At 36.0% G+C, this 14,411-nt stretch overlaps 1 protein-coding gene across 11 annotated transcripts in view; it reads right to left on the bottom strand.

Moving 5' to 3' along the window:
- Nucleotides 1-14,411, bottom strand: part of PPFIBP2 (PPFIA binding protein 2) — a 90,200-nt gene that overhangs the window by 55,965 nt on the left and 19,824 nt on the right. For 2 of the 11 annotated variants that reach the window (XM_062576097.1, XM_062576098.1), the window contains exon 1: nt 2,974-3,159. The exons of the other annotated variants lie outside the window; for them this stretch is intronic. In XM_062576097.1, the coding sequence (XP_062432081.1) occupies nt 2,974-3,021 (48 nt within the window). In that variant the 5' untranslated portion in view covers nt 3,022-3,159. Of the gene's footprint in view, nt 1-2,973; nt 3,160-14,411 lie in introns of those variants that run through there. 11 annotated transcript variants of the gene reach the window in all.

Below are 14,411 nucleotides of genomic sequence, written 5' to 3'. Positions count from 1 at the left end.
CACGTCTTACTATCAAGGTCTCTCTGAACACCTCCATTGTTACAAACTCTGTTGCGACACTGCATGAAGCCAGGGCAGTACTAAGTGCCTATCTCAGATATGATTCCTCTTCTTGGCCAGAATAAGCTGACCTAAACAGTTCTGAAATTGCCATCATGGTATCACATGCCATAAAGTACAGTACAGCTGTACCCACTGCAGAGTTCTGTCTTTCTGATATTAGGTGAGATATTACAGGCAGTGAAAATATATTCTCCTGCAAGAAATAATGCTACTACAGCCAGCAGTAGTATGTTTTTTCCCTACAGCTAAAAGGTAGAAAAATGAAAAATATAAAACAGCAAAGTAAAGGAAAATACATTAGATGTGCTTAATATAGAACTGAGACAAAGCTGAAGTGTTTTTTGGCTCTGCCATCCACTCATCTTTTGCTGCCCACACAAGTCCATAACTACAGTCATGCTTGACACACTTTTCATTTTACCACGAAGTGTGGTGATGTGCGGTGATGCTTTATTTATATTTGACCTAAACAAAGCTTTGTTCCTGTGGCTGTCACATGACACTCTGTACACACTGTATGTTACAAGACCACTGCTTACAGCTAGATTCTCTGTTCAAAGATTCTGAAAATATCAACTGTATCCCTCATTTAGCCTGTCTGAATCTTGTGATTTTTGTATTTGACTGTCTGCTGACCTCATCCAGTCCAAGTCACAGATATCATGCTAGTCTGGCTTCACCAACCAACTGCAACTTCAGAACTGATTCTAATCTCGAAAACGATTTCTACTGATCATGAAATTGGAGCCAGCACTGACATACTTCACGAAGGGCTTACAAAAGTGCAACGCAGTTATTCTCTGTTAAGTGCTAGAGGATACTACTTTCACTATCAGCCAAAGACCAACAGTTTATGATTGCAGGGCCCGAAATCTTTCTATGTCAAAGTCAGTGCCAGGACATGTGACACTACATTAGGATTCTTGAACATGAGAATTAAATAAGCAGCTTAGATTGTTCTTTTTTTTTTTTTTTTAATCACTTATCAAAGGAATTTGGGAGCAGACTGCTCAAGTTCTCCTGGGAACAATACAAGATTATTTTCAGTTCTCTTAGATCCCTTCCTCCAAATATGCTCATCCTTTAAAAGAGCTTGCTAGAAAAAGGAGCAGTATTGATATTCTCCTTATATCCTCTACATAAAAGGAATTACATGCAACTACTGTAACATCATTATACTCCAATTCCTGCAAAAGAGTGTGTGCTAATTTGAACACAGTATCCTTTCTGAACATAGTATTTGATAACCATTCCAAAGATACCCTATGTGGTTAAAATAAACAAACCAAAAACTCCCAAAATATCCCTTTCCAAATGCAAACACTTCAGCCTGAGACAGTTCTCACAAAAGCCATTTCTTTAGCCCTTGCTCACTGTGTTACTGTCCCCTGCATACATTGACTGCCACACATCCTGAAGACAGCACACCTTAACCCTTTGTCAGCAAACCTATGCTTTTAGTAGCAAAATTCAAACCAGGAAAGCGGGGTGGGGTGAGCAGACATACTATATTCCAAAATGCATTTAAATAACAACATAATATGGGATCTCAAAAACAGTAGAGAGTTATTCAGCTTTAACTGCACAGAGCACAGGTTAAACTAACAGTATTGTGTTACCAACTGCTAGTTTCTCTTGCCTCTTCTCCTTCACTTACCACTCACTCTCCATTTAATACCTTCCCCATCCTCACTCCAGAAATTTAAGGGCCTCCAGAACCTGATGCAAATATTTGGGGAATTAACTGAACTTCACGTTTCCCAAACTCAAGCTTTTATCAAAGACATTAATACATTATGAATATTTTCTGTTCATTCAACAAGTTACCAAAATTAAAGCTCCTGTTCACATTTTATGTGAATTAACTGAACTTCACGTTTCCCAAACTCAAGCTTTTATCAAAGACATTAATACATTATGAATATTTTCTGTTCATTCAACAAGTTACCAAAATTAAAGCTCCTGTTCACATTTTATGTTTATATGTCTAATACAATATAGTGCATGTGCATATGTATACATGTGTGTTTTTAATATAGTGTGATACAGAAGCACTAATATAAATTTCATGCAGAAAAAGGAAAGTATACATTGGCTAAAAAATAGATTTAAAAAGTATAAAGAGAGCATGCCTTGCTTACATACCACATACAATTAAATTAATTAAAACAACAACAACAACACCCCCCCGCCCCCAAGTATACTGTGAAGGATTTACTCTCATTCTATTCATGGATTTTTCAAAAACTAAAACATCCTTCTAAGCTAAAAAATTAAGACGTTAACAAAAACTCAGTGATCTTTCCAAGGTGAAAAAACAACTGAAAAAACTTTCTTTTATCTACAGGAAGACAAAAAGAATCTCATTATATTATGCAATTAATTCCCATTCGGATAGTTCATCACAAAACTAGGATTCAACAGCGCTTTTTAAAAAACATAATTTAATCAGATAAACATGCACAAGAGAAAACTACCACCATTTTTATTCTAAAAGGTCCCATGCAGTATTCCTACAAAGAATTAGGTGAAGAACCAATGCAAATACTTTTAAGTTTTTGGAAAACATCTACTCTGTTTTTTGTTTTTTAAAAAATGCATTCACATGTAAGTTTAGTATTGTTGTATTACAATCTCAGGAAAGCATGAGCACTTACTAGAAGCTATTACTATTTTTTTCGAAGTTTGATTCCAGACTTTCATTTTTAAAGACAAAAGATAGCTGCTTCTCTCCCCTCACCCCCGTGCCTCCCTCTCCTGCACAGAGAAGTGTCTATAATTCCTCATGAAGAAACTTACAGCATTTTAAATACGAGGCACTTTGGTTTCCTTTCGTAAGGCTGAAAATTCTGACTACCAGTTACTAACATATATTTACAAAGAGAAAACAAAGCACAGCAAATCACTTACCCTCTTTAGCCACGTGAAGTGCTTGTAAATATCAATCTCACCATCCATGCTTTGGGCCCATCTCAGCAATCACAGTGCCAGGGTTAAGAGGAACTTTTGGAAGCAAGCATACTGCTTTGTTCTACGGGCTAGAGCTGTGACTTCTTCCCCCTTCAACCCTCCACTTCTAAAATCTTGAACGTGTGTTCACATTTCTTCTGTCTCCTTCCCACAGTCCCAAATGCATCTCACAGATGTATATATAACACGCAACTGTATAAACTTAAGACTCTCCCCCAAACATCTGTTTTATTAAAAAACAGCACATCAGTTAGCAAGAAGGAATAATGCAATTCTAAAAGCTTAAAAAATAGAACTTGCCAAATGATTTTTTAAAAAGCAGAACTTTCAAGAATAGTATAAATCTGCAGAAACTGTTCCTTTTAATGTTACATTAACAAGCTAAAAATTGTTAAGCTGTCACTGAGAAACTATTTTCAAGTAATGCTTTCTCTGGCTTTCTGTTTCAAGAGTGGCTGGAACTCATTACCAAAGACCCCCTATTTCCTGTCTCTGTTTTACTCTCTGTTTATCGTAACACTACTCAGACTTCTCAGTTTATTTCAGGCTCAGACTAAACCTAAAAATAAGTTCTGCTCTTTGAATTACTTGCCTGTTCTCTCCAAAGACATTATAAGAGAAGGGATCCAAGGATGATCTTGCAGATAAGTTAATAATGCTATAAATATAAAAACTGCTATTGCCAGAGGCAGTTTTTCATTGTTACAAAAGACAATGATACTCTTCTAAGTTTTTTTTTTGTCTGCTTCTGCTGAAGCTCAAGCTCATAGCAGCTTTTCAAACATGCAACACCAAGATAAATGCGTATGCAAAGCAATGGCTCTGGCAAGAAAGGGAGTTTAAAACATTTTTGCCTGTTACTGTGGTGTCCTCTAGTGCCTCCACACAGCAGTTATGATTAAGTTCTAACTTTCCCCAATAAACTCCAGTTTTCCAACTTTCTATCTCCCACTGCCTAAAAGTGGCTTTGACTTTAAACTGGGCAATTCATTGTTTCATATATAAAGACAACTGCTTGTGCAAAGCCTATTAAGACCAAAATGCAACTGTCCCCATGGAATTTTCATGATAATCTCAGAACATTTACAAAACTCCCCCTTTTCTTCAGTCTCTGCAGCCAAACTCACTCCTGCATTTCAAGACAGATTGCAACAACAATTAGGAAGAGTCAGTGTCAAACTGCTATAAGCTAAGAACTTAGAAGTCTGAAGCAACCTGATGCCCTGCGAAGCAGTTCTTACAAGGACCTGCCTCACTTAGCTGTCTACCCACCTTTCAGAATGTGGAAGGTGGATACACGAAGGAGTTTCTGTGAGAGAAGCGCAAATTTATTATTTCAATCATTCTTGAAACTTTTGACTCAAAAGACCTCTTCCTAGAATTTTCCAACTTGCAAAGCAAAGCAAAGGATATAGACCAAGAATGCCAGCTTTATTCATGTATTTATTGCTATTTATTCATGTATTTATTGCTAGTTCTTACTTAAAGTCACTTGACAAGAAAAATACAGAATGTTTTTAAAAGTTAGTGCTTCAGGCCTTCTAGTGGCGCCAGTATATCTAAAATAATGAGTAAATGCAACAAAAAGAAGTCAGTTGGCAAAATCAATTGTGCCATAAGACACAGCAAGTGTGTCCTCTCTGTTTCAAGAGTTCTCTGGAGAGGACTTGGTTGGTTCTGCGCATAGAATGCACTTATTCTACACTAGTTGTGGAAGTTTTTATCCTGTCTTGATGACAGCAGGTCTCTTGAATTGTTCTTGTCATGTGGCAAAAGCCTTAGTACGTTATTTATAGACCATTAAAAAGAATCTTAAAAATACATTTAAAATGCACTCTATACACTACACTTCCCCATGTATGATAGCCTCTGTCAGGGGCTGACACACCGGAGACTGAACGGAGGTTCTCCTGAGAGATAAACGTGAATTTCCTACATCTTAAGGCAATTTTTTTGCCAAAAATTAGTTATCCAAATACGGAGAATAGCAAATAAACCACCACTATGGAGCCTCAAGTTCCAAGTTTCATCCATTTCAAGAGAGAGACTTTCATTTCAGATTTCATTAGGGAAGCAGGAAAACTTGCCTCTATTACGTGCCACCATACATAACCTCTTAATGATTTCTTTAACCATTATTTATTAAAAACACACACACACAAAAAAAAAAAAAACTCTTCACATTCCAAATTTTATTGCTTGGCAAGCATAGTTAATAAAATTTGAGGAAATTCGTATTACTCCATCTATTACTGCCTCCGTATAGCATCTACAGTTACCTGAATATTGATTTCACCTCATGAAAGCATTTTAAATGACAAACATACCTTATTTCTGCCTTGTGATTTGTCCTGGATTTCATGTAACAGCCTCTTGATTCTGTTACAGACATTCTTCCTGACCAAAAGGTAAATGTGTCTGAATTTTCTGCAACTTATCAGCTACAAATGTTGACAACGTACATTCCAGAAAGTCACATGTTCACTTTTAGCCTGTCACCTGCACGCTGAACTTTATGTCCTGCTTGAGCTTTGGCCTGAACAAATTTCAGGCACCAACTGAATACAGATCAGTTGCGCCAGACTTGATCAGAATACTTCTCTATTTCACCAGATTAGTTTCTGTGGGCAATGTGAAGATAAGCACGGAAAATATTTTGCAGTCTGGGGATTACTTCACTAGATTAGCACTATATTTTCTTTTCTTTTTAGGAAATCTACATCTGCGTGCATTCCTTCACTGAGCACTAAATTTTAGTTCAATGGAGAATGCATACCCCCACATCACTGAAACCCTGCCGCACTCGAGTGTTACCCAAGGACAGAGATAATAAGCTAGATATTTACACACACACACAGAGTTATCTATCTTCTCCAATGCTGTCTCAAAAGAAAGAACATATATATTATTGCTATACAAATGCAATGTAAAAAGCTTTAAACTAGCAGCGGTGATATATTCCACAGGTTGCACTGTAAATTGTTGATCACCGCATTGTTGATACAACCAGTAGCTCCTTTTCCAGAACTGCAAAGGTTTTTGCCTCATGAACATCTCCCAAAACATCAATCTACAAAAGACTCTCAACTAGTAACCTGTTATTTTATTAGTCAGAATGTCAAATATTTCTAACAAACATTTAAACGTTTCAAACAGACATGCTGTAACAGCTTCAAATCTGTAAGTAACAGAATGCTTTAAACAATCAGTTACTGTTCTCATGTCCCTCAACTCAAGCAGTGCAAAAGTTAACGAAAGTCCAGAGAGCCCCCTAAAACTGGTGAAAAAAGGGCACCCTCTCTGGTGTATCCCCTCTTTCCCTGCTAAAACACTGGCGCTGAGGAGGCAATGAAGTTGTATGCTTTCCCACTGCTCTTCCTTCTTTTCCCACTCAACTGAGGCCTTCTAAATACTATAAAATTATATATTTTTAAAAGCAACTTTACTTTTTATTCAGTTATGTTTGTTCAGAAAAACAGTTCTTGTTGATAGCACAAATGCACAGTTTTAGGATAGCACAGATGAAATCTATCAGTAGTGTTCCTGTACTGGAGCTGCACTGCCTGGGAGGTTAGAGGGCAGGGGAATATGAAGCAGTGCACAAGGTCTTCAGCCTCCATCAAGTTTCAGGAATGAGATTAAACAGCTTGGAGGATAGATCCCTACAACATAGCACTTCAGCACCATTTCCAAGTGATGAAGAGAAAAGTGGAATAGACTATTTAGTCATTTATCCTCTCTTCCTTCTGAGCAGAAACTTTTAGATCATTTGAGTTTCAAAACCCATCAGCAGCTGAAGAGATTGAAAGAACATATATTCGGTCTTTCAGGCCAAAAACGGAGATGAGCAACTATGTATCTTCCCAGCCTAACCCAGGGAGCACACCTGAGTATGGCTGGCAAATAAACAAGCTTCCTCCCTCCCAAGAATTCATATCAACTTTTCCTTCAGTCATTACCTTCTGCTCTTGCCAATCACAATGTTTGGGCTACCTTGAAAACAAAAAGACGAGAACTAGATTTCATAAGGAAAATGTGTCTTCAGCATGCCAATTCACACTCCTATCAGCAGCATAAAAATAATAAATGGGAGAGCTTCAGGGTGAAGAAAGAATATAAGAATGCATGTGAATATTGCTTTGGATATAAAGAGAAATTCAGGCCATTTGTACAAAAGACTATATATAGAGGCAGAAATCCTTTTATATGGTAAGAATTACTTCAGCATTAAGCATTTCCAGCAAGATGCTTGTTCTTAGCCTCTTAACCATAACCAAGTGATAACAATTAAATGATAGAGAAAAACTCTTGACTTGGACAAAATTCTTTTTTATTGTGCTCTGGGAATGAACACATTCGTGCATAGCTTTACTAGCGCTAATTTAACAAAAGCGAGTATTCTAGGACAACAGACTATAATGTTATGTAGATATGTGAAACAAATATTCCTCTCCCAGGAAAAAATACACTCAATCCAATGGCTTAATTCTTTGCTTAAAACCTGTAGTTTAAAAGTGATCAGACTTAGATGTCCATTATTTCCATGCTAGCATGATTAACCTGCATTTTTATCATTTATTTTGGAGGGGGACATTCTCCCCCCCCAGTACTTCAAACAGTTTGAGACATATTTGGATTCCTTCTCGTGTGCAGGCTCTATGATACCACATATCTCTAGCACTATTAGATCCTTTCTGCATATTGCTCAAGCAACAATTAGCACTTTTTCCTTGGCTTGCATAAAAAAAGTATTATCAACACTTAGATGTTGTTAATATTTATTAAGTCATTCACAGACATTTGCACATTCTTGCTAGTTTCAAACATTCTTTGCCAAATGCTGAAATAGTTTTTCAGCCCAAGCTCTACAGGAGCTACAATTTTCTGCATCAAACTTGTTTAAGAAAAAATGTAAGTTGTAATAAACTTGAATATCATGTTTTTTGCATACAAACTACAGCATATTTTATATTTAATTGAAAAATAAAAATCACTGACCCTCTCCTAGCCTTAAAAAAAATTGCTGTAGGCAAGGAAAGGGTACTCTTTTATATGAAGAGCCAGTTGGAAAATATTTAAACAAGTGTATTTAAATTCTACCATACAATGCATTACAATAATTCAGGTTTAAGTCTGCAGTCTGAAAGGTTTCAGTGCACAGCTAAAATTATTAAATATGCAGCAAGTCAGTGTCTGAAATGTTTGAAAGAGGATATTTATCAATAACTGCACAAACACCAACATTACCAGATAACATTTCATATCTCCCTAGTATGACACAGATCAAGTTTTATTTTTTAAATTTCAAAAACAGAAAAAAGAGTGAATTGCAGATAAACATTTACCAGTTCTTGTTCCTCTTAAACAAAGTAGAAATAGCTTCATTATGTTCTTAAGCGTTTCATTATTTCAGTGAAATTAAACACACTCATCTACTTAGACAGTAACATGTCAGCATGTTATATGCTATTTTCTAAAATAAGTATAATTTGTTTTTATTTTTAAAAGATTAAAAAACATGAAAATGTATTTTAACTAAATATAGCTAACTACATTTACCACTGTTATCAGTGTACTATCCAAAGCACCATGAAATAATTTTGTGCATTACATTCTTGCTATCTTTGTCATTATTGATTATATTTTGCAAATGACATAGGTCAACCAACACAAATCATGTGAAACCTAAGTAAAGATTATACACAAAAATACTTCAAGCTTATACCCTTCCTTTAACATTCAAATAATACCTCCAAATTAATACAACATGAATATTTGCTTCCTGCCTCTTTACAGGACCATTACCTTTTTATTTTATTTGTTAGTACCACAGTTTACTGAAATAAATTCTTCCTTACCAATCCCCTGTTAATTATTTATGGAAAGCATTTTCAGACATCTGTTGGTGCAATTAAAAAAAACCCAAACATATATACATAAAAGAGATACTTCACAGTAATTACATTTATATACTAATATTTGTTAAGTTAATGCAGTGTATCATATTGAATCAGTGGAAAGCAGTAGAGCTGGAAACTGTAATGACTGAATATAATGTGAAATAAAAGATAGCCACCTCACATAGCATTAAGCACAAAAGTAAAGAGGAACTTTTAGGTTACTCAGTCAGTTAGTGCAAAGAAAGGAAGAAACTGAAGTCAACAGCTGAAAGAGTCTTACATAAGTGAAGCTGGACAAACGGTATTCATCCTTTTCAATGCTAACATGCACTTTCTGTTTACAAGCATGGCTTCCTGAAACCATACAAAGCAATTCCCTAGCACCTCTGAGAATACAAAAGTGCAGACAGCCCATGTAGGACTTACAGCATTGTACTGCGGCTTGCCCCAAAAGCTAAAACTTCACAGTATGTCACTAGACTATCTTGAAATCTTAGAAAACTTAACACGTAAATGTAAAGGCCCTGATACCATAACAGCAATGCCATACTTCTGCCATGAACACCCAAAGCCTATTATAGTCATAACATACAATCCTCTTTAATCACTTCTGTAGTGATTACATCACGGTAGCTGAAAGGTGGCTCTGGTAAGCACTACAGGCCACTACACAGGTGCAAGAAAATGCAGAAAACCAATCTCACTGTGTTATTTTAAGAGATCTAAACTAAGCCTACTCACTGCAAAACTATTCTAAGCTTGCCTTAGTTCTTTGCACAGAGATTTTCCTACCTCTGCTAAACAGTTACTACAGTGAGCAGTCACAGTAAGAGCTGATGAGGCTAACTCCCAGAAAAATCAATCGCAGAACGTTAGGGGAAAAAAAAAAAAAAAAAAAAAAAAAAAAGTACCTGGTTTAGATAACAAATTCCTAACTAGAGCTCCTCCATGCAAGTCCTGTGCACCTCCTTTCCACCAGCTCCAAGGCACTCTCTAGTATTCATAAATAGCTGCACATATAAAGGACACTTCCTCTACTGCTTCTTGTGTGCTGGGAATTGCTCTAACATGCCTGGGAAACTCTGAAAGGAGCAGATCTTCCAGTTTAGGGCTTCCTTGCATCATCAGATTATTGCAAAGGAACTGGAGCACAGCAGAGGACTGGATCATAAACTTATGACTCAGACAACAGCTCAGAAAGCATATCTATCTAATGTTTCAAGTTGGCAAAAATAAACATGAATGCAAACAGAATGGAAGCCTTCCCACACTGTCCCAAAGATACTCACAGGTCAGTTTTCAATTTAACATGTGTTAATACCACTTGGTAATGGGAAGATTCAGCTAAATATAGTTTCATTATGACTTTCAACAGTTGAGTTCCATAGTTATATCCACCAGGAGACAAATACAATGACTTTAATTGGTGTTACTTAGAATATATTCTCTCCCCATTCAGCTGTTGCTGAAAAGTTCTACTGATATGTACATTTAATTCTTTTGATTTATCAGCAATATCTTACATTAAAATTAAATATTTATAGAGCACTTGTAAATACATTTTAAACAGTTATTTGTATGGAAGCAAGTTCAATTTTATTTTACTAGCAGAAGATATTATTACATTACACCTTCATAAAAGTATTTGTTCAATTATTAAAGTGCTCTGTAAAGCAGTCATTTTCTGCCTATTTCCTGGACAGATAAGTCTGTAAAATGAATCTTAGGCAAAAGTAAAGTAGAGAGACTAGTGATTAAGTTTCAGCAGAGCACTTAAACATATGTTTAAATTGAAGTTTTGAGGTCACTTCAAAATTCCACAAACTGTACCAAGTCAAAATTCTGCTGATTTGAGGCTTAATGCTTTAATTCAAGTCCCAGTGAAGATAATAGGAAAAAGAATTCCTCTATTTTAACACACAGTGTAAACACTCTCTTCTGAATATTAATCACGGATAAATTAAATGCATTCTATGATTTCTTATAAGTCTGTTTTTATCACAATACAAAAATACTGAGTATGAAATGAGACAAGTACAGCATATAGCATAAGGCAAATTACACTATTCTAGGAAAATACCACATATTTATGTACTACTACTACTTCTCTCCCCACTCTGCTTCTTCAAATTTAGAAAATTCAGAAAGATTTTCAGAATTAAGCTTCCCAGAAAAAAAAAAAAAAAAAAAAAAAAAAACTTCAGGAAAATTCTAATGAGTTTAGGAATCAACATTTTAAGGGTCATTATGTAAAGCAACATGAGGAAGTGGCTTAAGCTAAATACAAACGTTCCCCTGGAAGGAAGATCATGCTCCCTAATCCTGGAAATTAGACTTTCACTCATGTTTAAAACTATTTAAGACCACTGTTTTTATCATCATTAAGGTCCTCTTTACTTAGGAAAAGGTTCCATAGAGATGTATAGAATTAAAAAATAAAATAAAATAAAACAATATAGAATTTCAGAGTTATGAAATGAAACTGTAACTAATTATAATCTTCTCTTATCTCACCCAATCAAACATAGTCATAGGGCACAGCAGTGGTTAATTTTTAATGCTAAAATTGCTGCCTCCTTTGTGATATACCATGTAGTCAGTAGCACTACTAAAATTTTTAATGAGAAGCTGTGAAAGTATACCCAAAATTGCTTTATGTGAAGTCTCCATGAAAATCCGCAGGTCTTTTTGTTCACTTTGCAAGGCCAAAGAATTTCCAAGCAGAAAACATGCAAAACATTTCAAGGCACAAATTGTTAATCCAGTTCTTAACAGCTTTATTGCATTTCAGCTTTATCAAAAAAGATCTGTGCTTTTCTAAGTTAGAGAATCTGCTAAGCCCTCCTGTTATGCACAGTAAAAGTCTTTCTAAATTCAATGCTAACTATCTTTATGTCAGATCTACTGCATCTATCTCACAGCATACAACATCTTACACTTACAGACAGTGGCAGCCAGCTTGTTGTGCCCAGTTATACTGTAAACTCAAGAACCTGATGTTCAGAGATCCCAGATCATAGAAACTCTGAAAGGACCCTTGTGGTATGAGTCTCTCAAACTTTCAAGTCAGGCCTTTATTTCCACAAACGGTGTGCCTTTCCTTCAGGAGATTTAAGATAGGAAACACAAAACCCAACTGCACCAAACCAAACCACAACCAATGCTGCCACAACAAAAGAATAAAGCAGACACTCACAACAGGGGAAGTAAGCAAGGCAGCAGCAGGTATAAAAGAACGTCTTAAGTTTTCACACTCTAGGTACATCCCATTTTTCCAAATTTCCAAAGGTGTAAACCTTTGGTATTCGTGCCTATAGTAGATAGACCAAAAACTTAACAGTTAGAATTGTTAAAAACAACCACACTTGCAGCTTGGTGGCATTTCACGTTTGACAAAGGTATTAAAGCTATAGAAGCGAGAGAAGGTAAGACTCTCGTCAGAGCAGCTATAGAATCTATAACCATCACAGAGGCATCTCAGCTGATCAGCAAGTAAGCCAACGTGTCTCAAAGCTGACAGGATAAACTCCATGGCCTTATTTATTTAAGCCTTAGTTGTAGTTCAGCACACTTAGTGGCAATTATCAACACCGCAAAGCTACTTGAACTGAGGGGCTATTTTTTGCAGTATGCATTTGTCCCATTCCAGTACAATTGAGCCCTGTTTCCTAGATGACAGTCCAATAAAAACAAACTATATAAAGAAGATGGAATCACTTTCCATTTTCTAACCTACAACATGCACTACTGCTAAGTTTCACAAATAGAACTGGTAGAGATTGCTGTAATCTGCCTCAAAGAGCTTTCGGGGCTGAATCAGGTTATGATGATTGTTAATACAGAAGGAGCTCACAAGAAAGTGACTGAGACTTCTTTTATTCCATAATTCTGCTTAAACCAAAGTACTAGCTGAGAAATGCTGTTGTTTAATAACCATCTGGCAGGAACTAGTCTAGAATCACCCTTCTGAGTCCCTGCTCAGCAGGTTTTCAGAAAAGCCAACCTACAACAGTGGTTTCAGTAACTGTCAACACAGGGCACACTTGAACTTGTGACCTGGAGGTGGGACCTCTGTGTCCATTCTTCTTCTTCTTTTTTTTTTTTTTAAACCTTCTGACGCAGATCCTTCATTTCTTTTTTTTCCCTTATATACAGAAAAAAGTATTATTTGGTATGTTACTAATAGATTTACCAAAAGCAAAATAAAAATGAAGAGTTTTGTCCACACAAACAGTTCTAAATTTTGTTAAAGCTTACATCAGTAAGCCCTTCACAAAATAACTAAAGCTCTTGCACTCAGAGATACATAACAACAAGACTATAGAGCTATTCATGAAAGCGCTCTGCAAAAAAAATGATGCAAGATACATGTAAGCAACTAGAAATGTTATCTTTTTGTTAATATACTCATGTTTTTTGTACAAACCCAAGATTCTGCTGTATATAGTGTTCCTTTTAAGAGAGTTTAGTGACCATTTTAGTTATCCCCATCTCCAAAACCTGAAGTCATACATATATGTCAGGAGAGAGTTTTACAGACACAAACTCAATCTGTTTTTCTTACAAGAAGTCAGGTAACTCAAATTCATGAAATTTCAATAAGGAAGCATGCTGTTGTATTTTTGATCACATAGGGAAGTTGCAATGATATTTAATATAACTTTTAAGTATGCATTTAAGTGAAATAGGATCATAAAAGTAACACTCTTCCTTTTTTTGAAAGAGTATGCTTATCTGCTTTTAAAATAAATGCCAGATAGTCCTTTGTACCTCCAGCTTGTAAGGTACTCCTCATCAGGAAAAGCTGGGGATGTTTTTAACCTCACCTGTTTCTATGTTAGAAACAAAGGAATAGCTGTACTCTAAGATCAGTGGCTTGTTCGGCATATGCTTCAGCACCTCCAGTACCACCTTCAAAGGAAGATACACAGACCCCAAAAGCAAGCAGATGTGTAATTAACCACCCAAAAAATACTCTCAATTTAGCCACAATAGCTTCACAAAAGCTTAAACATATTAGTTTACCATCCACTCTGAAGTTTGTTACAATTCAACTGCATTCTGTTTTAGGTAACAATTAAGTTGGATAAAACAACAAACAATATATTCCAAATCTATGTACTGCCTCCATATTAGCCTCCACCTTAAAGACAATGCTTAAAAGAGACACTTAGTGGAAAACTCCACCTTTGTTTGTTTGTTTAAATCTAATGCATATTCTTCCAATACGGGGGTGCCCAGTACTGCCCACTCTGGGTAAAAGGGCCTGGATAATAACAGCTGTTAAGATAGTAAAGTGTGCGTAAACAGCATGGGTGAGTAAAACATCCAAAACTGTGGGTGTTTGCCTATCAGTTTAGTAGGCAAACACCCATATCAAACTGATCATTTTAAAGAGAAAATGGCCATCAGCTGGCTTAAATAGCAATCAAGGAATTACAGAGAGTTTTTAGAAACAAACAAGAAGTCAGCTTGAGA

This window comes from Rhea pennata, chromosome 5, assembly GCF_028389875.1.
Source record: "Rhea pennata isolate bPtePen1 chromosome 5, bPtePen1.pri, whole genome shotgun sequence".
NCBI lineage: Eukaryota > Metazoa > Chordata > Aves > Rheiformes > Rheidae > Rhea > Rhea pennata.
Note: the sequence above shows the minus strand (reverse complement) of the source record. Positions and strands in the feature narration are given on the sequence as shown.